Source organism: Mercenaria mercenaria, chromosome 7 (genome assembly GCF_021730395.1).
Source record: "Mercenaria mercenaria strain notata chromosome 7, MADL_Memer_1, whole genome shotgun sequence".
In the NCBI taxonomy this organism is placed as follows: Eukaryota; Metazoa; Mollusca; class Bivalvia; order Venerida; family Veneridae; genus Mercenaria; species Mercenaria mercenaria.
Window position 1 is genome coordinate 67116449 of NC_069367.1, and position 21752 is coordinate 67138200.

At 33.5% G+C, this 21752-nt stretch overlaps 1 protein-coding gene across 22 annotated transcripts in view; it reads left to right on the top strand.

Annotated features, from left to right (window-relative positions):
* The window catches only part of LOC123554020 (uncharacterized), a 72348-nt gene extending 51220 nt beyond the window's left edge, over positions 1 to 21128 (top strand). For 5 of the 22 annotated variants that reach the window (XM_045343857.2, XM_045343836.2, XM_045343838.2 and 2 more), the window contains 3 exons: positions 6941 to 7046; positions 10810 to 10882; positions 19176 to 21128. In XM_045343857.2, coding sequence (XP_045199792.2) covers positions 6941 to 7046; positions 10810 to 10882; positions 19176 to 19177 — 181 coding nt within the window. In that variant the 3' untranslated portion in view covers positions 19178 to 21128. Of the gene's footprint in view, positions 1 to 6940; positions 7047 to 9729; positions 9847 to 10481; positions 10534 to 10809; positions 10883 to 15227; positions 15273 to 17442; positions 17473 to 19175 lie in introns of all 22 variants that reach the window. The other 17 variants (XR_006686935.2, XR_006686934.2, XR_006686936.2 and 14 more) reach the window with 17 other exon arrangements.
* Positions 21129 to 21752: the final 624 nt, after the last annotated feature.

The window sequence follows — 21752 nt, forward strand, 5'->3', positions numbered from 1 at the left end:
CAATAGAATCTTGGATGAGATCGATATTGGGTCATCTGGGAAAAGCTAGGTCACCAGGTCAAATCAAAGGAAAAGCTTGTTAACACTCTAGAGGTCACAGTTTTGGCCCAATCTTAATGAAACTTGGTCAGAATGTTCCCTTAATAAAGTCTTGGACGAGTTCGATATTGGGTCATCTGGAGTCATAAACTAGGTCACAAGGTCAGATCAAAGGAAAAGCTTCTTAACACTGTAGAGGCAGCATTTATGACTGTATCTTCATGAAACTTGGTCAGAATGTTAATCTTGATGATCTCAAGGTCCAGTTTGAATCTGGGTCATTAAGGTCAAAAACTAGGTCACCAGGTCAAATCAAAGGAAAAGCTGGTAAACACTGTAGAGGCCACATTTATGATCATATCTTATGAAACATGGTCAGAATATAATCTTGATGATCTATAGGTCATGTTAAAATCTGGGTCAGGTGGGTTCAAAAACTAGGTCACTAGGTCAAATCAAAGGAAAAGCTTGGTAACACTCTAGAGGCCACATTTATGACTGTATCTTCATGAAACTTAGTCAGAATGTTAATCTTGATGATCTTTAGGTCAGTAGGTCAGGTGAGCGATACAGGGCCTTCATGGCCCTCTTGTTCAAAGAAAATATCACACAAACAGAAAATGATATAAAAGTCAACATTATTGATCTGTTTAACAATTCTGAAATATTGGGAAATAATTTTACAATCTTTTTTCTTTAATTCTTGTGATAAATAGCAAATGTTCTGGTTTTACAGTTAACATTTTCAGTGTGTTTGGGTGTTTTTGTTGCTTTCACAGTAAAATGATCAGATACTAGGCTTTTGTTGATAGAGATCTGGACATTTCATTCGGTGTATGTTGATGCATTTGTGTAGAATATTTACAAACAATTTTTGAGAAATGTCTTATTTTTCAAAATGCACAAATTGAAATTTATCAGAATTCAGACAGTGTGCTTTGTGATATAACACATATTTATAAATAAGTACATGTTTGTGTAGCAATACGCTTGCTGGTTTGTTAGATATAATTACAGAAGTTTCCTTCACATACCAGTTCACATACACATAATGAAATCTTAACCACTCTGTTATGTTTATAAACTGACATAATTAATTATACTGTTGTTAGGTGGCAGTTGATTTAAGATAAACATATTGTGAAATTGAATTGTAAAAAGCTTTGGAGGGATTTTGTCTTTGTAAAAATTAATGGTAGAGGTTTCAAGGATTTTGTTTGTGAATACATATTGCTGACAGGTGTAACCTTGCTGCCTTGATATATGTGTTTCTTTGTGTTAATTGCATGAAATATTGTACTGAATATAAATACTGGAAGACACCACACTAGGAAAGACACTTTCAAAATACAGGAAGCTTTGCTTTCTTTCAATTATTTATGATACAAAATAATGACTTCTTCATTTGGGTTCATTATTATAAAGTTTTTTACTAGAATTTTAATTGACATCTGTCTGAAAATTATATCTTTTGATTTAGCTGTTTTGAAAATAATACAATATGTTACAGTCATTTGAGCTTTTTTATTTTACATTTATATAGTAAGCTTGAAATAGATAAGAAATGAATGAATTATGGATAAATCTCAAATATATATTTTGAGAACATCAGCCAGAGTGGCTATTGGTGCTTTTTTTTTTTTGGTGTATTCCGATATTTATATACTGTCCTACTTGTAAACAAGCCAATATTGCGGAGATGGGGTTTTATGTAACGGTACTGCAAGTGGAGTGGAATGTCAAACAAATTTTCCTATTACTGCACCATATTTGTTTGAAAAATTCTTAAAATTTATAAAGTTATTTTTTCTTCATAAAAAAAGGGAAACAAACAGCATTGATCTACCATACTTTTTAATTAGTATAAAATTTCTTTATTTTGTATAAAAAACCTGATGGTAAAGATGGCTGCTTGAAAAATTTGTTTGACTGGTTTTCTCACCAACATTATTCTCACCCTTGGACTGTCTCACATTTTTGTCTAATATTTGAATGTGTCACTGTTTTCATACTCACTGCATGATGTTTGACGTGGTAACTTGTAATCCATTCTAATGCTTTCTTTGGAAATGGAATTTATAAGAGAAACATGTATGCATATACATAAAGTGTAGATATTTGTATGAATACAAAATAACATACAGTAATATGAAATATATGCATATCATATTAATTTATATCTGTTATTATAGTATTTTCTTTAACTGATTTCATTTTGAAAGGAAGATGTAAAAAAAGTATTTATGAAAGGGATCTTTTGGAATCTTCTGCAATAAAATTTCTTTTATATATGAAACAAAGTAAGTAAAGTACATTCGGTGAAACCAATAGCATGACAATTTTGTCCTCAAAAGTATTTTTTTATTAGCTCAGCTGAGCACAAAGTGCTCAAAGTTGAGCTATTGTCATCAACATTTTTCCATCGTCTGTGGTCTTCATCAATATTTTACCTTGTGAACACTTTAGAGTCCACATTATCTTTTGTATCTTCATGAAACTTGGTCAGAATATTAGTCTTGGTGATCTTTAGCCCAAGTCGAATCTGGGTCATCTTGGGTCAAAAACTAGGTCACCTAGTCAAATCAAAGGAAAACCTTGTGAGCATGCTAGAAGCTACATTTTAAGTCCACTTGTCATAGGAACTTGTAAGAATGTTGATGATCGAAACTATGTCATCTGGGGTCAAAACTAGGTCACCGCATCAAATCAAAGATAAACCTTGTGAACACTCTAGAGGTCAAATTTTAAGTCTGCTTGTCATGAAACTTGGTCATAATGTTTGCATTGATGATTTCTTGGATGAGTTTGAAACTGGGTCATAAATTTTGGGGTCAAAAACTAGGTCACCTGGTCAAATCAAAGAAAAACCTTGTGTATGCAATAGGGGCTGCATTTTTCACTGGATCTACATGAAATTTGATCAGAATGTTTGTCTGGAGGAAATCTAGATCAAGTTCGGATATGGATCATCTGGGATCAAAAACAAGGTCACCCGGTCAAATCAAAGAAAATCCTTTTGTATGCAATAAGGGCTGCATTTTTCACTGAATAATTGTGGAGTTAGCTTAGAATGTTTGTCTTGATGAAATCTAGGTCAAGTTCGAATATGGGTCATCTGTGTTAAAAACTAGGTCACCCAGTCAGATCAAAGAAAAAGTGCATGTGTGCGATAGGGGCTGCATTTTTCATTCGATACAGTATTCATAAAATTTGATCACAATGATCTTCTTTATGAAATCTAGATCAAGATCGAATATGGGTCATCTGGGGTCAAAAACTGGGTCACTCAGTCAAATCTAAGAAAAATCTTGTGCATGTAATAGGGGCTGCATTTTTCACTGGATATTCAAGAAATTTCACAGATTGTTTGTCTTGATGAAATCCAGGTTAAGTTCGATTATGGGTCATCTGGGGTCAAGAACTAGGTCACTAGGTCAAATCAAAGAAAAACTGTGTATGCTTTAGGGGCTAGATTAAACACTGGATATTAATGAAATTTGATCAGATTGTGTCATGGTCAAATTCAGGTCAAATTTGAATGTAGGTCATCTGGGGTCCTTGTGTATGGAAAATTAGAGGCTACATTTTATTCCAGATGTTCCTCAGGTGAGCGACCTCTTGTTGATGGAAATTTTTTAAGCATTGTGACAGATATATCCTGATTCAACACAACCTGCATGTTCACATATTCTTTTGAATCTCTTTGTGCCTCCTCTGAAAATGTAGAGGTGGATCTTTATAGATTTATCATTGTCAAGCTATTGAGCCCATCTGACTGAGCTTGACAAAGTCATCAAAATGGCTCTATATTAAGTGTACTTCTACCAACTTTGACACAGATAAAGTAATCTTGGAAGTAATAGGCCAGGTCAAGTTCACACTTCAGGCTGAAGGGTCAATCTGATCTTGTTTGTGCTATTAAACTTTGACATATGCTCAGCAGTGTTGGAAGTAATTGGCACAAAGGTTTGCCTTAAGGAGAAAGTGTTTCATGTGAAAAACACAGGGTCAAGGTCACAGTTGGGGCACTTTGATGTAATTAGTAAAAATGTTTGTGTCAATGTAACAGTTGTGCACAACACCCAGTCCCCTGTCTCAAGAGGTCAAACTCCCAGAGGCCAAACTCGCAACTGGAGGCCAAGGGCCGTACCTGATCTAGTCAAGACTGTAACTTCAGCTTGCTTTAAACAGTCTTGCCAGAAATGCTTGTCTCCACTTGGCATTTTTCTTAAAAATATAATTTTGAGATAGTTTCCTATCAGTCTGTAAACAAATAATGGACACCATTATTGTCTATCAGATTTCTAGTTTGGTATTAAATTAATTTCGGCAAATGATTTGTAGATGTTTATATAAAAATGATTTTTAGGGGTCAAATAATAGCTGAGTTATCACCCTTTTTTAATTTGTCAAAAAAAAAAGGACTGTTCTTTTTATGGGACACCTGCTTCCAGTAGACACATTTCTAGTTTGCAATATTTTTTACACTGAAAATCTTAAATATATCCCATGAATTACTTTAAGTTTCAAGATTTTGTAGATTAGGCTGACTATAAACAGGCTTCTATTCCCAGTTGTGTTTAATTTAGGCTAGTTTTCTTCTGTCAGCTTACAAGCAACATGGCTGTATAGTTAAAGTAAACTTGTTGTGTGTGCCATTTTAGATATTTGTGTAGATGTAAACTCTTCTTGAACAGTATGAACTCATCCTATAGTTTGGTAGGAAGAGCACAAGACTTCCAAGAGGCTGTGAGGTCCCAGGGCAAGATGGATTCTCTTCTCTCTGATAATTTGTGACAATATGCCTACAGTCATTTCTTCATATGGTTACTACTTGAGGCAAACAAGTGATTATAATTATAGAGTACTACTTGTTGGCATAAATGTCAACATTACAGAATCTTAAATGCTTTTGAAAACTGGTTTTAACTTCGGTAAATAAGATTAAACTAGAGTACAGAGGCCATTTGTGTGCATTTCAGTTATCATTTGCTAGAATGTTGCTGTAATAATAAAAATAGTATTAAAAAAAAAAAAAAAACAGTTGCTTTAAGACATTTCAAAACAACAAAGGTAAACATGAGATTTTGCAAAAGGTATTACTTTATGTCATGCTGTTTGTTAATCCCCAGCCATGGCAGAGGGATTATAGGAATGGTCTGTGTCCGTCCGTCCGTACGTCCTTCCGTCTTTCCGACCTTCCGTCCGAATCTTGGGTCAAATGGTCACCTCATCAAGACGATGTGCAAAACCCATGAGTCAGCCTTGTCGGTTCAAGGTCAAGGTCACAACTCAAGGTCAAAGGTTTGATCCTGCCATTTTGTGTCTGCTCTATATCTCATAAACCCCTTGAAGGAATTTTATAAAACTTGGGTCAAATGATCACCTCATCAAGATGATGTGCAGAACCCATGAGTCAGCCATGCCGGCTCAAGGTCAAGGTCACAACTTGGGGTCAAAGGTTTTGAGCCTTCCATTTTGTGTCCGCTCTATATCTTCTAAACTCCTTGAAGGATTTTCACGAAACTTGGGTCAAATGATCACCTCATCAAGACGATGTGCAGAACCCATGGGTCAGCCTTGTTGGCTCAAGGTCAAGGTCACAACTCAAGGTCAAAGGTTTGAGCCTTCCATTTTGTGTCCGCTCTATATCTCCTAAACCCATGCCTAAACCCCTTGAAGGAATTTTATCAAACTTGGGTCAAATGATCATCTCATCTAGACGATGTGCAGAACTCATGAGTCAGTCATGCCGGCTCAAGGTCAAGGTCACAACTTAGGGTCAAAGGTTTGAGTCTTCCATTTCGTGTCCGCTCTATATCTCCTAAACCCCTTGAAGGAATTTTATAAAACTTGGGTAAAATGATTACCTCATCAAAACGATGTGCAGAAATTATGAGTCAACCATGCCAGCTCAAGGTCAAGGTCACAACTAAGGGGCGAAGGTTTGAGCCTTCCATTTTGTGTCCACTCTGTATCTCCTAAACCCCTTGAAGGATTTTTATCAAACTCGGGTCAGATGATCACCTCATCAAGAACTCATGAGTCAGCCATGTCAACTCAAGGTCAAGGTCACAACTGAAGGTCAAAGGTTTCAGCTCTGTATCTCCTAAACCCCTTGAAGGATTTTCATGAAACTTGGGTCAAATGATCACCTCATCAAGACGTTGTGCAGAAGTCATGAGTCAGCCATGTCAGTTCAAGGTCAAGGTCACAGCTAAAATCAAAGGTTTACCCTTCCACTATCCATAGCAGTGGCGGGGGATTTAGCTGTCTTTCAGACTGCCTTGTTTAATATATGAAGCAATGTATATTCTTGTTTAAAATTTATTTAATTTTAAGTTTTAAGCTCTATTTAGTTTTGGACAATGAAAATCAGTTGAAATTTGTTTAAGAGAAACCAGTATAGTTTTCAGAGATGTAAGTCTTCTGGGGTTTTCCTAATTGTCTTGGTCTAAATCTCACCCAGTAGTGCCACCTCCAGTGACGTTGCACACTTGACATCAATATTACATTAAACATTCTGCCGCAGTATTTCGAGCTATCCTGTACGGTAGCATATCATGGCTTCATGTAACCAAGTTGTGGCAAAAATCTCTTGATTTTGAAGTGCTATATGAGTAAAAATATTCATGCATTTTGCTTGAAGATATTTCGTAATTATAATGAATTTCTGAATGACATGACCAAATGTATTTGTGTAACTTTGGAATGTTGAAAAGTTCTGTGTTTTCAGCCGTTGACTACTTACATCTCATATAAATTCAAAAATAAATAAATATTTAAATTTGTTTAGCATTTACCAATAAGAGCTGTTAAATATGTTTGTGAGAAACCATTACAAAAATTCCACTTGCAACAAGGGTTCTGATTGGATGTTATTGGCTTGTTTGACTTGTAGGGCTTACAATCCCCGATTGTTTAGGTTACAACACAAGCTGGATAGGGAAGATTCGTCACCCCAAACTTCACCACAACAACAAGAGAGACAAAGGGATGTAAAAAAGGTGGGTGTATTTTCTGTTTTAATGAAAGAAACTTCACACTTATTATCCACTATTACTTACTAGTACTATTTTATAATGTGCTTTTATCTTATGTTTTTTTTTTATTATAAAGTGACTCCTCAACAGATGTTTGGTAAATTTTAAGTATCATTAAATACAGAAAAAAGAATGTGAAGTTCAGTTTTTCTCAAATTAACTTCAAAATTTCTGTTTGGAAATGTGTGAAGACATGGAGATATATGTCTTACTGTCTTACTCGTTTCTTATTTTTATATGAAAGATTTTACACTTTATGTCAGATTGTGTGTGCATTACAATAAGTCACTTTATTTTTCATGCATAATGGATGGACAGCTATTAGTCTGTGAGATTAAAAATACAACCCAAGTATTATCATGTTTTCATATATGTCAGGAGGTAAATTGATTTTGTCTTGTCTGTCTGTCCCTCTGTCACTAACGTTTGTCAGGACCAATCCACTGAAACTTAGCTCAGTAGGTAAGAGCGTTGGTCTACGGATCGCGGGGTCGTGAGTTCGATCCTCGGGCGGGGTGTATGTTCTCCGTGACTACTTGATAAACGACATTGTGTCTGAAATCATTAGTCCTCCACCTCTGGTTCATGTGGGGAAGTTGGCAGTTACTTGCGGAGAACAGGTTTGTACTGGTACAGAATCCAGGAACACTGGTTAGGTTAACTGCCCGCCGTTACATGACTGAAATACTGTTGAAAAACGGCGTTAAACCCAAAACAAACAAACAAACCTTTCATACACTACTTGTGGGAATTTCAATAAAATTTTATGGTAGTGGTCAGTACCAAGTCTAGTTGTGCACATTATCCGAGTTTTTTATGGTTGAACTATAATTTTTGGCAGAGTTATGGGCCTTGGTATAAAAAAAAATGCTATAATATTTCATCCAGTTTAAGCTGTAGCGCCTTCATTTCTTCACCAATCCTACTTGTTCATTTTTATATACACAAAATGAGCAAACCGTATATAGGTCTTGTTGAAGTTTCATTATTTACCTGTTTGGTTTAGAGTCATATGCCCTTGATTCAAAGATATATACCAAATTGATTTCTTAACCAATCCTGTTCATATGTGTCCAGAATGTGTATGCAATCTTATTTAAGGTCAGTTGTGGGCAAGAGCAGAATATTTGGTCTATAGTTATATACACTTGATATATTAAGTAATGGTATGTTTAAAAATTTACCATGCTTACACTCTGACATCTTCATTTATTAACTAATCTACATATAGTGTACACCCATTAGATCATGATCAAGTTAGATTATGGGCTAAATCAGAATAGTTGGATACTTCATTCACACACAAAAAATATTTTTGTTGATTAGTTATTTTAGCATACAATATTTTTGTATGTAAGCTGGTATTTCAGTATCCACCTATGGAAAAGGATTGAAACTTCACGCACTTGTTCACTTTATGAGCTGATAAGCACTGTGAAGGTTCCATAACCCTTTTTCCCATTTTTACAAAATTATGCCTTTTTCGACTTTCGTATTAATTCAATTGACAAGGCTGTTGAATAGTCGAGCGTTGCTGTCCTCTGACAGCTCTTGTTAAACTTAGGAGTTTGGGGTTAAATTCTTATATATAAGCTGGTATCTCAGTACCTACTAATGGGAATGGATTGAAACTTCACACACTTGTCCACTGTCATGAGCTGATAAGCACTATGCAGGTTCCATAACCCTATTTTGCTTTTTTTAAATTATGCCCCTTTTTCGACTCGTATTCATTCAATCGACAAGGCTGTTGAATAGTCGAGCGTTGCTGTCCTCCGACAGCTCTTGTTTTGTCATTTTCTTACTAACTTTTGTCACAAACATTGAACAGTAACAATTTTCAGGTTGTTTCTCTCTCCACGCATGTATTTGTACTATGCCCAGCTATTGCATATCCATTCACCCTGCCTTCTAAATGAAGCGTTATTGGGAGACATGTGCTTCTTCCAGAGTCTCTAGTTAATACTTAAGTTATCCAATTTAGTAAAGCTGTCCATTTTAATGCATGAGAAGCATTTATTTCACATTGTTATAGTTGTCACAGACCTAATACATTGTAAATACTTAACTCGTTTGGGCTAAAAACAGTTACTGTCACTTTTATTTGAAATCTCCAGGGGCATAGATGGAATGTAAATCACTGGCAAACAAACAAGTACCACATTATTAAAACTCTGATATTGAGAAAAAAAGTGTTAAGATCATAGCCCTCTGCTGTATTAAACATGTTTTGAAGAAAGTTTTAAATCTTAAGTTTGAATTGAGTTTGTTAGCATTTAATATTGTTTAATGCCACCATGAAAAAATAAGTTCTTGTCTTGCCATCCACACAGTAACAAAAGAAAAAAAAAGATTTTATAACAATATTTCATGCTAAGACATTTCTTCTTCAAGTCTTAACAGTTGGCTTAGCATGGCAAGAAAATTTGCCTCAAAATTTTTTATTGGTTTCATGACAAAGATTTATCATGGTGGCTTGGCTATAAGGGGATGAAACTGAATTTGGAGATCTGTCTCAGCATGTAGCCTTATCGTTGGTCAGTTTCAAAAATGTCCTTGTATAACCCATTTATCTCAAAATTCAGTTTTATAACCTTGATATAATGTTGTATGCATGATATAAACATAGATGTTTTTGCATGAGTAGAATAGTCTATCCTGGAGTAGTCTACCTTCCATATCTGAGGAGTCAGAAAATGAATAAAGTCTGTAAATACATTGTGACCTTGAGGTGTGACCTTGAGTGTTGCTAGGCAACTTAGTGGTAATTGTTGAAATTTGGTGTAGTTTTTATCAGTCTTCTTAATAGCATGCAAATTTGCTGTTGAAACTTTGGTTTGTTGATCAATTTATTTACATTTGAGTGTTTTACAATAACTTCTTTAGAATTGTAAGATAGTAACATGAGTCTTTCAGATACAGAAGTGATTTATTAACTTCAAAACTATGTTAATTCAGACTTCTGTTTGTCTTGAAGTCAAAAATTTCATCCTGTCTGCATCTTTAAAGTCTTTTTTGTCATCCAGATTGAATATCTTTAAAGTACTCCATATTAAATTAGACTAAAATAATTCTGAAATATAGCCTGACTTGCAGTAAACATTTTAAGTTGCAGCTAGATTCATTTATCTTGAGCTAGTCAAGTAGATGCTAATTTTTGTTTAAATGAATTTATGGGTCAGATAATAAGATGGATCCTTGTATAAAACTTCAAATTGCCTGCCAGTAGCTTCGTCATGAACCTTGTAAGCATAATTATAGTAAAAAAGACTTGTACAAGGGTTATTTCATACAAGGATTGTTTTTTTTTACTAAGAAACGATTTTCAGGTGTGTGATAGCCCAAACAGATTATTTTTAACTCTATTATAACATTGATTATTTCTTTGTAATATTCCAGCAGAGCCTAATTCCAGTGAAGATAAAGTGAAAAGGTCTTCATTGTCACATTGGTACATTTTTTGTGTTTATTGTACTGTGGTGACCTTTGACCTTTACCTATTTCTGTGGTGTCCTTGACATTATGCAGAAAGTTTGAGCATTTAATCAAGAAAATATAGAGAATAACCTAGACTGCTTTTTGTGAGTCTGTGTCGTTTGAATTCCTCCATGTGTATGTCTGTACAGGAGCTTTTGTAGTGTATATTTTGACCTCACTTGCACTGTATAGTGTTCTGCAGTAACCTTCAACTTTGACCTTTAACGTATAACCTTGACCTCTTATATAGGAACGTGATGCAGGTCAGCCAATCAGAATGTCTCAGTTTTCCTCTCAAAATAAAAAGCTTATGGCCTACATCTGTAAGTATCTTGACACCCTAGAAAAAGAATGACAACCTATCAGTGTAATTAAACCACATTGTTATAGATTTAAGTGTACCTGAGTGTGTGATTGTTTTTGGATTGGTTAAGGCTGCACTCCTTAAGTTTATGTAATATGAGCCGTGCCATGAGAAAACCAACATATTGGGTTTGCGGCCAGCATGGATCCTGACCAGCCTGCGCATCCGCGCAGTCTGGTCAGGATCCATGCTGTTCGCTAACAGTTTCTCTAATTGTAATACGTATTGATAGTGAACAGCATGGATCCTGCGCAGATGTGCAGGCTGGTTTGGATCCATGCTGGTCGCAAACCGACTATGTTGGTTTTCTCATGGCGCGGCTCAATTATTGTTCCTAACTTGGAAGACATTTCAGCCATCCCAGATGACCATCCCAGACCTTCCCTAATTACTTTTTTAACAACTTTTGAATTAAATTTCCTCTAGCAAAACCATTTGCTGTTCTTTTTAGGTTGATTCACAGGATAGTGAAGTTGTTTTTATTGCAGGCCTAGTCTGCTGTACAATGTCAACTCCAGTGTACTTTTATTTTATTACCGAAAGAACAAGATTTGAAAACACTTAAAAGATATGAATGACTATAAGAATAGTGAGAGCTGTTCTACATGCGTGTTGACTTTGTGACAGGAAAGGCCGTACCGGCGACAGTAACCATCAGAACAAATCAACACCCTTTACAATATTTACAAATTTATTTACAAAAGATGATTATTTACAATGAATAGATGTGAAAAGAAAAAAAAACTGATTATAAGAAAGAAAAAAAAAGAAAGTTCAGTATCTCTAGATACAAAAGTTCTTATACTTCCATTCTAATCTGACGTGACACAGGTCTTTAATGTAATTGTGAACTTTAAGTAGCACAAACAAAACGCAGCTTCTAAATTCAAAATACAGTCCCTTTAAACCGTGAATACGTTGATTCCGTGTTGGCTCCCTATGGTGGTAGGTGATTGCATCCCTGAGCTGACTTCAGAGGATAACAAAAATCATCGTCTTTGCGGTTTACGGCACAACCATGGGACGAAAGCTCTGCGCTGGGAATATCACATCCAGGCGAGTGAAGACAAGTGAACCTCGGGCATTGTACTTCCGGGTTATGACATCACCAGGTAAAATCGTCTGGCGGAAGAAGCTAAAATATATAACATATGGTAAGCACCATAGCAAAACAAATAAGTCAGGGCATAAAACTGCTCCTTTGGGTACACCATACCTCCGTAGGCTCCCATAAATAATACGTGCTACTTATACAAAATATATGTGCTACTAAGTTCAGACGTCACATGATTAAAATACGTCACTTATTACTTCCATTATTACAAAAAATTACTTACTTAAAAGACTAAAGTTAAAGTATGAAAAAGATATGAAAAGTATATGATGAAACATTATAGATACGGACATGATAAACTGCAGCTATTATTTACAACTACAAATTAACAAAATTCAATGTAAATCAAACGTTATATGATAGTTGGCATCCATATAATATCAAATGCCATACACTAAAACGGACATTGTATGTGTATGCAATAGACTGGCACACAATTTCATATTACAATAATATATTACATACATGGTACTAGACTTGCCATATAGAGTTATACATAACAATACAGTGCAGTGATGGCGTTCCATAATTAACAAAATATTTGACATAAGTTTTTGAAACAGTGCTTTACAATTATCACGATACAAATTTCAGTACAAATTTAACATCTTGTATAAATGAAACATTTAGATTCCTCTTTCTAAATAATTTACAAAAGTCTGAAAAATTTAATAAATCATCCTGACATACCGAAACTAGCTAAAATCATATGCCGAAAAGTAAATGTTACAGAATTCTGTAGAATGAACAAAAATTTACCAAATAAAAATCGTAATGCAAAAATCATACAAAAATCTAACAAATAAATTTCTTACCTCGATCGAGCATAAATTTCTAGCAAGAAAATAATTCAGACATAGATTCGTCTATAATGTCGGAAGGTGGTGTGCGCAAGGCATATCTAGTCAAGTCTATTTAAAGGATAATGTCCCGCCAAATACTAAATTTCATGGGATTCACGGCTAAGCCGTGAGCTATGACTATTGTCATTTTCACGGGATTCACGATATAGCCGGGAAATCTAACTACTTTGGCGCGAATTTAAATTGACAATTTGAGGCCCATTATAGTGGTTTTGGGGATAAAAACATAAATTACTGAAGTTTATAAAATATCAACTTTCTTATTACTGAACAGAATTTAATGAAATTTACATGGAAATTTATGTTATGAAATATAGAAAAATATAAGAGGTATTTCATGCGTGAAATCTGACATTTACCTCAATAACTCAAAAATTTACAAAAAGATGATGCAATACCTGCATTTACAATACATATAAAATAAGGCCCGTATGTCAATTTGTGACAGACTTCAGCGTAACACCTTGGTTAAAGTCTTGCATGCAAGATCATTTCTTAGTAACCATTGTATATTTTGGAATCAGGCTTCACACAAAACTTCCAGTCAGTAAACCTACTGAAATAAACAAGCAAGTTAGACAAATCTTGGTGAATTTGATACAAATTATGCCCCTTATTTGACTCAGAAAATTCAATATAATTATGGCCATAGTAGAGTTTTAATTTATAATGAACCCCTGTTATAAAATAGTCTTACCTGCCTAAAATGAATGTTATGGCCCTTGTTTGACATAAAAATTGACACAATAGTACAGTGTGCTGTCTTACAGACAGCTCTTTTCTAAATCATTTTAAAAATCATTTTAATTATAATTTAGCTTAATCATGGTTTTTAATTAATGTTCTCAACAACATGTTTCGTTAAGTTACTGGGACATGGCATTATTATACCAGTCGTCATATCTCTGAACGATATAAGGAATGTACAGTATGATCTTTATGATCATTTTCTTCCACATTTAAAAAGTGCTTTTGTTTACAAATTAGTTGCAGGTAATTGAAATTGTAGGTAAAAAAATGCAACAAAGTAGTCCATTACGTTTAAGGTACGACTTGTGAATTATGAAGAAAAAATAACAAAATTGATAGAAGGAATTTAACTTCATTATATTTCATACTCATAAAATTTCAGTTTGAGTAATAACAACTTCTGATAATATTTTACAGATGTTGCAAGCCGTTTTAAAGTATTTGATATTTATACACCCACCAAACATGTTTGGAAGGGGGTATATAGGAGTCAGTTTTGTCGTGTCGCGTCCCGAAATCTATTTTCTCAGTTATTATTAAATGGATTTGATTCAAACTTAAAATAGATGTTCCACCTTATCACCCACATCATGTGACACAAGGTGCTTAACTCTGACATCAATTTTTTATGAATTATGTCCCCTTTTTACTTTAAATTTAAGGTTGATTTTGATGTATTTTCACTATATCTCAGTTATTACAAAATGGATTTGATTCAAACTTAAAATAGATGTTCCACCTCTCATCACCCACATCATGTGACACAAGGTGCATAACTCTGACACCAATTTTTCATGAATTATGCCCCTTTTTTTATTTAGAATTTAAGGTTAATTTTGATGTATATTCACTGTATCTCAGTTACTTTTAAATGGATTTGATTTAAACTTAAAATAGATGTTCCACATCATCACCCACATCATGTGACACAAGGTGCATAACTCTGAAAGCAATTTTTCTTGAATTATGTCCCCTTTTACTTAGAATTTAAGGTTAATTTTGATGTATTTTCACTATATCTCATTCTGATTGGCTTAGAGCCAAAGGGAAGTATTCTTTTTTTTAACTTTTGTACTGAGTTTCTTCCCCTTAAATTCCAGGAATTAGTCTATTTTTAGAAATCCTATTTTTAGATTTTCAATATTTTTGGTATTTTTCTAACTTTTTTATTATCAGTCCTATGTAAAAAGTAAATACATTTTTCTGTGGTAACATGGGTCGGTAAGATACTTTTTTGTATTCACTTTTAGTGTATCTCTAATATTAAGAGATTTTTTATATTTACCTCATCCCTCATCCAGGGCACATAATTATACTAGTATTACTTATATGTGGAAACCCAGGATGAAGTACTCCAAAGATGAGTAAACTTCTTTTTAAGTATTAAGCTTTTTTGACATTTTTATATTATTCTAAGTATTTTTAAGATTACTTATGATTGTCATTCTTCTGTGACAAGACTGTATGGTGGGGGTATGAGTCACTCCTGTGACAGTTCTAGTTTGAAGTGTAAGTGGGGCTAGTGCCCCTTTAATAGCGAATAAATTAATGGAAAACATTACAACATTTTATATCAGAACTGCACTCATCACATGAATGAAGTAGAATGAAATGCATTAAAGGCAGGTTTTGTTTTAGTTGTTGATTGTTTAATGTGTTAGTGTTGTTATGTTGTATGCAGTGTTTTCAAGGTTTTGGGTTTTATGTTGCTGCTGCCGCTGTTGTTGTTGTTGCAAATTTTCATGAGTGACATGTTCATTCTGGTGTTTTAAGTGTTGCTAATTAGGTTAACTTTATACTACCAAAGTCTAACTAAAAGAATTATGTCATTTGAAATTGAGACTACTTAATTTGTTCAAATGAAACATCAAATTTTTTACTTGTTTCATTTAAATATGCCTAGCAAAAGTAAAGTTAAATAATAGGGTGTGTTTACATACATTTGACAGGTTTTATTTTATCATTAATGAAATAGTAACTATCAATACTCTAATGAAGATCATTTTTAACAGAAAACTGAGTTTTTAGAAATTTAATTAGGTGGACACTTCCTGTGACAATTTGCATATAGTTTTTTTAGCTCATCTGATTTTTTGAAAAAAAAATGATGAGTTATTGTCATCACTTGAGCGGTTGTCGGCGTCGGCGTCGGCGTCTGCGTCGGCGTTGCCTGGTTAAGTTTTATGTTTAGGTCAGCTTTTCTCCTAAACTATCAAAGCTATTGCTTTGAAACTTGGAATACTTGTTCACCATCATAAGCTGACCCTGTATAGCAAGAAACATAACTCCATCTTGCTTTTTGCAAGATTTATGGCCCCTTTTGTACTTAGAAAATATCAGATTTCTTGGTTAAGTTTTATGTTTAGGTCAACTTTTCTCCTAAACTATCAAAGCTATTGCTTTGAAACTTGGAATACTTGTTCACCATCATAAGCAGACCCTGTACGTCAAGAATCATAACTCCATCTTGCTTTTTGCAAGATTTATTGCCCCTTTTGGACTTAGAAAATCAGTTTTCTTGGTTAAGTTTTATGTTTAGGTCAGCTTTTATCCTAAACTATCAAAGCTATTGCTTTAAAACTTGCAACACTTGTTTACCATCATAAGTTGACCCTGTATAGCAAGAAACATAACTCCGTCCTGCTTTTTGCAAGATTTATGGCCCCTTTTTGACTTAGAAAATATCAGATTTCTTGGTTAAGTTTTATGTTTAGGTCAAATTTTTCTCTTAAACTATCAAAGCTATTGCTTTGAAACTTGCAACACTTGTTCACCATCATAAGCTGACCCTGTACAGCAAGCAACATAACTCCATCCTGCTTTTTGCAATAATTATTGCCCCTTTTGGACTTAGAAAATCATTTTCTTGGTTGAGTATTATGTTTAAGTCAACTTTTCTCATAAACTATTAAAGCTATTGCTTTAAAACTTGCAACAGTTTTTCACCATCATAAGTGGACACTGTACATCAAGAAACATAACTCTATCCTGCTTTTTGCAAGAATGATGGCCCTTTTTAGACTTAGAAAATCATGGGTAGGACAATATTTCTATTACACAAAAAAAATCAGATGAGCGTCAGCACCCGCAAGGCGGTGCTCTTGTTTATAATTTATTTTTAATATAATCATCACATGATACATATTAATACATATCTAGCTAAATATTACAGAAGAATAATAAACAAATTTCTTTTTTTGAGTTCTCAAAAATATCGTTTTCTATATGTGATGAATTTTTTTTTAGTTTGCAACAGAAAAAAAAGAGAGATAATGTTCTGTAATAATAATATTAATAATAACAAAAAAAACCAAAAAAACTTGGAATAGATAAAAAAAAAGGATTTTTGTTTTTGTTTGTTTTGTCGTCAAATTTTTGTTTTTTGTTTTTGTTTTTTTTCTTGTTTTGTTTTGTCGTCTCCAGTTTCTATTTACTTACACTGTTTTAAATTATAAATAAACTGTCAAAGGAATATGTATATATTTATAAAACATGCATATACCTATTATTATTTTTTTTTTTTTGCCTTTAAATATGATTTTCATCTGCTGTTATCATAAACATGGACCATTTTCTTTCATGATAGTTCATTTTACCACACATGAAGGCTATTTCTCTTTCTATACTGATTCTTATTTGCATATAGTGTCAATCTATAAACCTTTATGGAAAGTATTCAGATTATTGGAACTTTATTGCTGTTTATTAGTATGAGTATGTCACTTATTATTATTATATATTATGCTGCTTTTCCGGTGTAAACTTTATTGTTGTTACAATTTGTGTTCTTAGAAACGCAAGCACAGAAGGAAAAAGAGAAGGGTGAGATCAACTGATAAGGGGATAGAACTCTTCACTGATTAATTACAAAATTTAATTTACTTTCTAGATATTTTTTCTTCTATTCTTCTTATATTAGTCTGCTCTTGTTAACATGGTTAAAGTAATGATACAACAGAAAGCACCAGTGAAAATTTAACAAAAAACATTGCAGTTCCTTATTGATCTATTTATGTCACAGCCAGCTCTGAAATTTAAAACCACTAAGGTGGAATATAATGGAAGGCAGTGAGGCGGAATGCATAATGAAAGAACCATAACTCTATCTTGAATAATTTTGGAATTATCTTCCTTTATGTACTTCATTTTCTATTGTTCAGATAATAACTTTAAATAATTGCTGAAGGGAATATCATGAAATAGGATGTAAAAATAGATGGTAATGTCAGGCAGAGTGATCTTGAATTTTTATTTTTTTTATTTCCCTGTTTGTGTACTTACTTATTTTGTCTGGACTATAATTAATGCTTAGGGAATGAAATGAAACTAAATGTAATGATAGATAGTATTAACCTTTAGCCTGCTGGTGGCAAGAGATTCTGCCTTTGCGACCAGTGCAGACCAAGATCAGCCTGCACATCCGTGCAGGCTGATCATGGTCTGCACTGTTCACTATTCTGTCAGTAAATTTTCAGTGAACACCCTTTCGAATAATAAATGGTATTGCCCAAAATGAATGATGGACCAGTCCATTTTAGAAATTTAGCAGGCTAAGGGTTAAAAAAAGTGCAGGCAGCATAGCATAAGAACCATGAATCTGTCTAAAATAGTTTAGGAATTATCTTTCTTCTTGTAATGAACATGTGGACAGTAGTTTTTCAATTATGTATTATCAATAAATGGTAATGACTGAATGTGCAAAATAATAACATCTGATTCCTTAATTATTGATTGAAGCCTTGTTCCACTACAAAACACAGCAGCCAGGGATACGGCTGTCTCACAGACTGTTGTTGTTAGTTTTATTTATTTATATATTTACTATGATAGTTGTCTTTGTTATTTTGGTCTGACGAGGCTTTTGTTGATAACTTTCTAGAACACTATAATGACATTTTTTACACAATGTCCTTAACTGCATTAAGCTATTTGACAACAATTAGACATTAAAAAAATTAAATAGTTTGGCCAGATTTTTCAAAGTACTAAATTGTTCTAGTTCTAAAATAGTGTCTGGTCGTGGTGTTAGAGACTTTCATAACAATCTGAATAATTTGTGTGATATGTCTTTCATATTTCTAGCATATGAACATAATCATATTTTTAATTTCTTTAATTGGTGGTTTTCATGTTTTCTTCAGACAGAAAGCAGAGTTCTTTGTTTAATATAAGTTAAAAAGTTTAAGTACTAGAATGCTGTCCAATTTCTACTGTGATTTGAAAGGCAGAAACATTATAATATATCTAAAATGAAGGGTTATTGATTAAATGATTTTTATAGTGTATACATTTTATCAATAAAAGGTTTTCATCTGTTGGTTTTTGCACTAGAATCTTGGATATGTATGAATTATTGTTTGACAAGATAAACTTAGTAAAGTAAAATTCACTATATACTTGTTTGATTACTACAACATTTTTGTTCATCAACAGTTTGTCTTTAACGTTTCTTTACCATATTACGAGGGAGTTTTAGTGTGATACATATCTAATAGTAATATCATTTTTATATTTTTTGCTTACAGGAATCAGAAGACAACTTACGGAAGAATAAGAAGTGAGAAACCTGGCAGCAGAAGAAACAAACCCACAATGTCTTGAATAGTGAAATGATGAAATAGTGAATGAAGACAAAATGTGACATGCATTACTTGATCATTGTTGTTAAAAGCTACACTCAGTAGTTTTTTTAATGTGACAGTCATGAGAAACTGTGATGATTTTACTTGATTAAATATGACAGTCATGAGAAACTGTGTTGTTTAGTGATTAAATATGACACTCGTGAGAAACTGTGTTGCTTATTTAGTGATTAAAAGTTGTACTCGCCACTGACTGTGATGCCAATTTTTAGTGATTGAATGCGACTCTAATGAGAACCTTTGATGCTTATTTAGTGATTAGGTGATACTTGTGTAGTGATGCTGTTTTGTTAAGTGTGGCACAAATGATGTGACGAAATGTGACACTTCCAGAGAAGTTGCAACTGACTTATAAATGAGACTAGGTTCAAGGCTACATGAAAGTAGATATAGAACTGATATATATTACTGGAGGGCTACCTGAAATTTATAGGAAGCAGGTAGTACTGGACCTGTGCTTTGTATTGCAAACTTTAACAAATGTACTTGTTTGAAGATTTATATTAGTTGCTAAAATATATTTAACCCGAAAAACATTTTTTTTCTTCTAAAATTTATGTTATACTTACTACTATCTTAATAGCAATTTTAATTTACCTTTTACAGTTTTGAACTAAAATAGAAATACCATTTAAACTGATTTTGTTCAACTTAATTTAATATTGTGTTATGAAGTGTTACAGAGCAAATGATGTTGTTATATAATATCTTGAAACATTGTTGCAGTACTGGGTTGGGGTTGTAGTTATTTTCTTTGAGGGTGTGCTAGGTTTCTGTCTTTTATATTTTGTAGTTTGTTCAGCATTTGATATACATAATAAGAGATACACCTTTAAATGGTATGAACTCGGTGTCCAGATACTTTGCTTTTGGTAAACTTACAATCATACTCTGTATAGAGATAGTGTTTGGAGCCGTTAGCCATTGCATAAGTATAAATATATTCTTTCAGCCTTTGTTATTTCTCAGAATGTGTAACTTAGCATGCATATATATGCCATTTTCTTTTAACATCATTATATATAGTTGTACATTTTGTGTATATTATTTATTCTAGAGTTAAGTGTCCTTTATTGTGACTAAGTCTTTGTACCAGTACTTGTTCAATGATCTGTTATTGAATTATTCCAATTTCGTGTATGTGTAATTTATTACAATTGTATTTTATTTTAAAGTAGCACATTCCGTCCAGTTTAGGTATTGTAAATGTATAAATTTACTCTTTATGTTTGATTCCTGAGTGGAAAATAGGGAGAGAAAATAAGAGAAAACCTATTTTAGCAAATCATGCGAACTTTTTTTACTGTTGCCCACATGCAAATGTGTGAAAATTTTAGCCAGAAACAACATTTAGCCAAATATCTTTGGTATTGTCTAGGCTGTTATCTATTTAGTTTTGTGGCAAATCCTGACATAGTTGCTTAGAATATTTGAGATATAAAAATACATTGCAGGAAGGGAAGCATGTTTTGTTATTATAATTGTTTTTGTTTTTTCACAGCTATATAACTTTTTCTCCCACTTCCCAGAAGCAAGATCTGACTTTAATAAAAGTTACAAAAAAAGTTTGGAAACCAGTCATATATTGCAGCCTTGTGATTGATTAATCCCAAGATTAAGCTCTTGATAAACCAATCAGATGCTGTAGTACTTAGACTGGTTGCAAAAGAATTTTATAACATTGAACAGATACTTGTCTTGTCTTCAGAAAGGAGGTCATGACTTTGTGTTTATTCAATATATTCCTTCGGGTTTTGCCAGTTGATTAGTGTAAAGTAGAATGGTGAGAGATACATACTGTACAGTCTTATTTTTGTATTAAAATCCATAAATTTAGACAGATGTTTTTTATTTTTGTCTGCATAATGTTTTTGTGTGGTACAATGTTCAAAGTCACAGATAACTTACATCAATGCCCTTTTTCAGTCTTCAGCAGTAGAGGCAGACTACAGGTGTCCCGCAGCACACTACTTCCAAGTATGTGTTGACTTATGCATAAAATCTAGACTGACCTGAAAGCCATCTGGATGGCTTCTTCACATGAAATAATTTGACAAAACAGCAGCTGTTTGATTGACAAAAGGGATGGGCACAGCTTACTTCTGTGTCCCCCTTTTAAGCTCATCCGAGCACAAAGTGCTCAAGCTGAGCTATCATGATTACCCTGTGTCTGTCATCTTTCATCATCTGTTATTGCTCTACTAGCCACGATATTTGCCAAGTCTTAATTTACCTTTATCCTGCTATATTTCTAAAATGGACTGGTCCATCATTGAAATTGGGCAGTACCACTTATTATTGAAAGGGGTGGTCACTGAAATTTTACTGACCATGATCAGCCAGCTATGCTAATAGACTTTTCATTTGAAAAAGCCCGAGATTTCTCTTAGTTAACAAGTTATTTGAAGGTAATGCTGAAAGACAACAGAAGACTTTACATTTGACCATTCCGACCAGGTA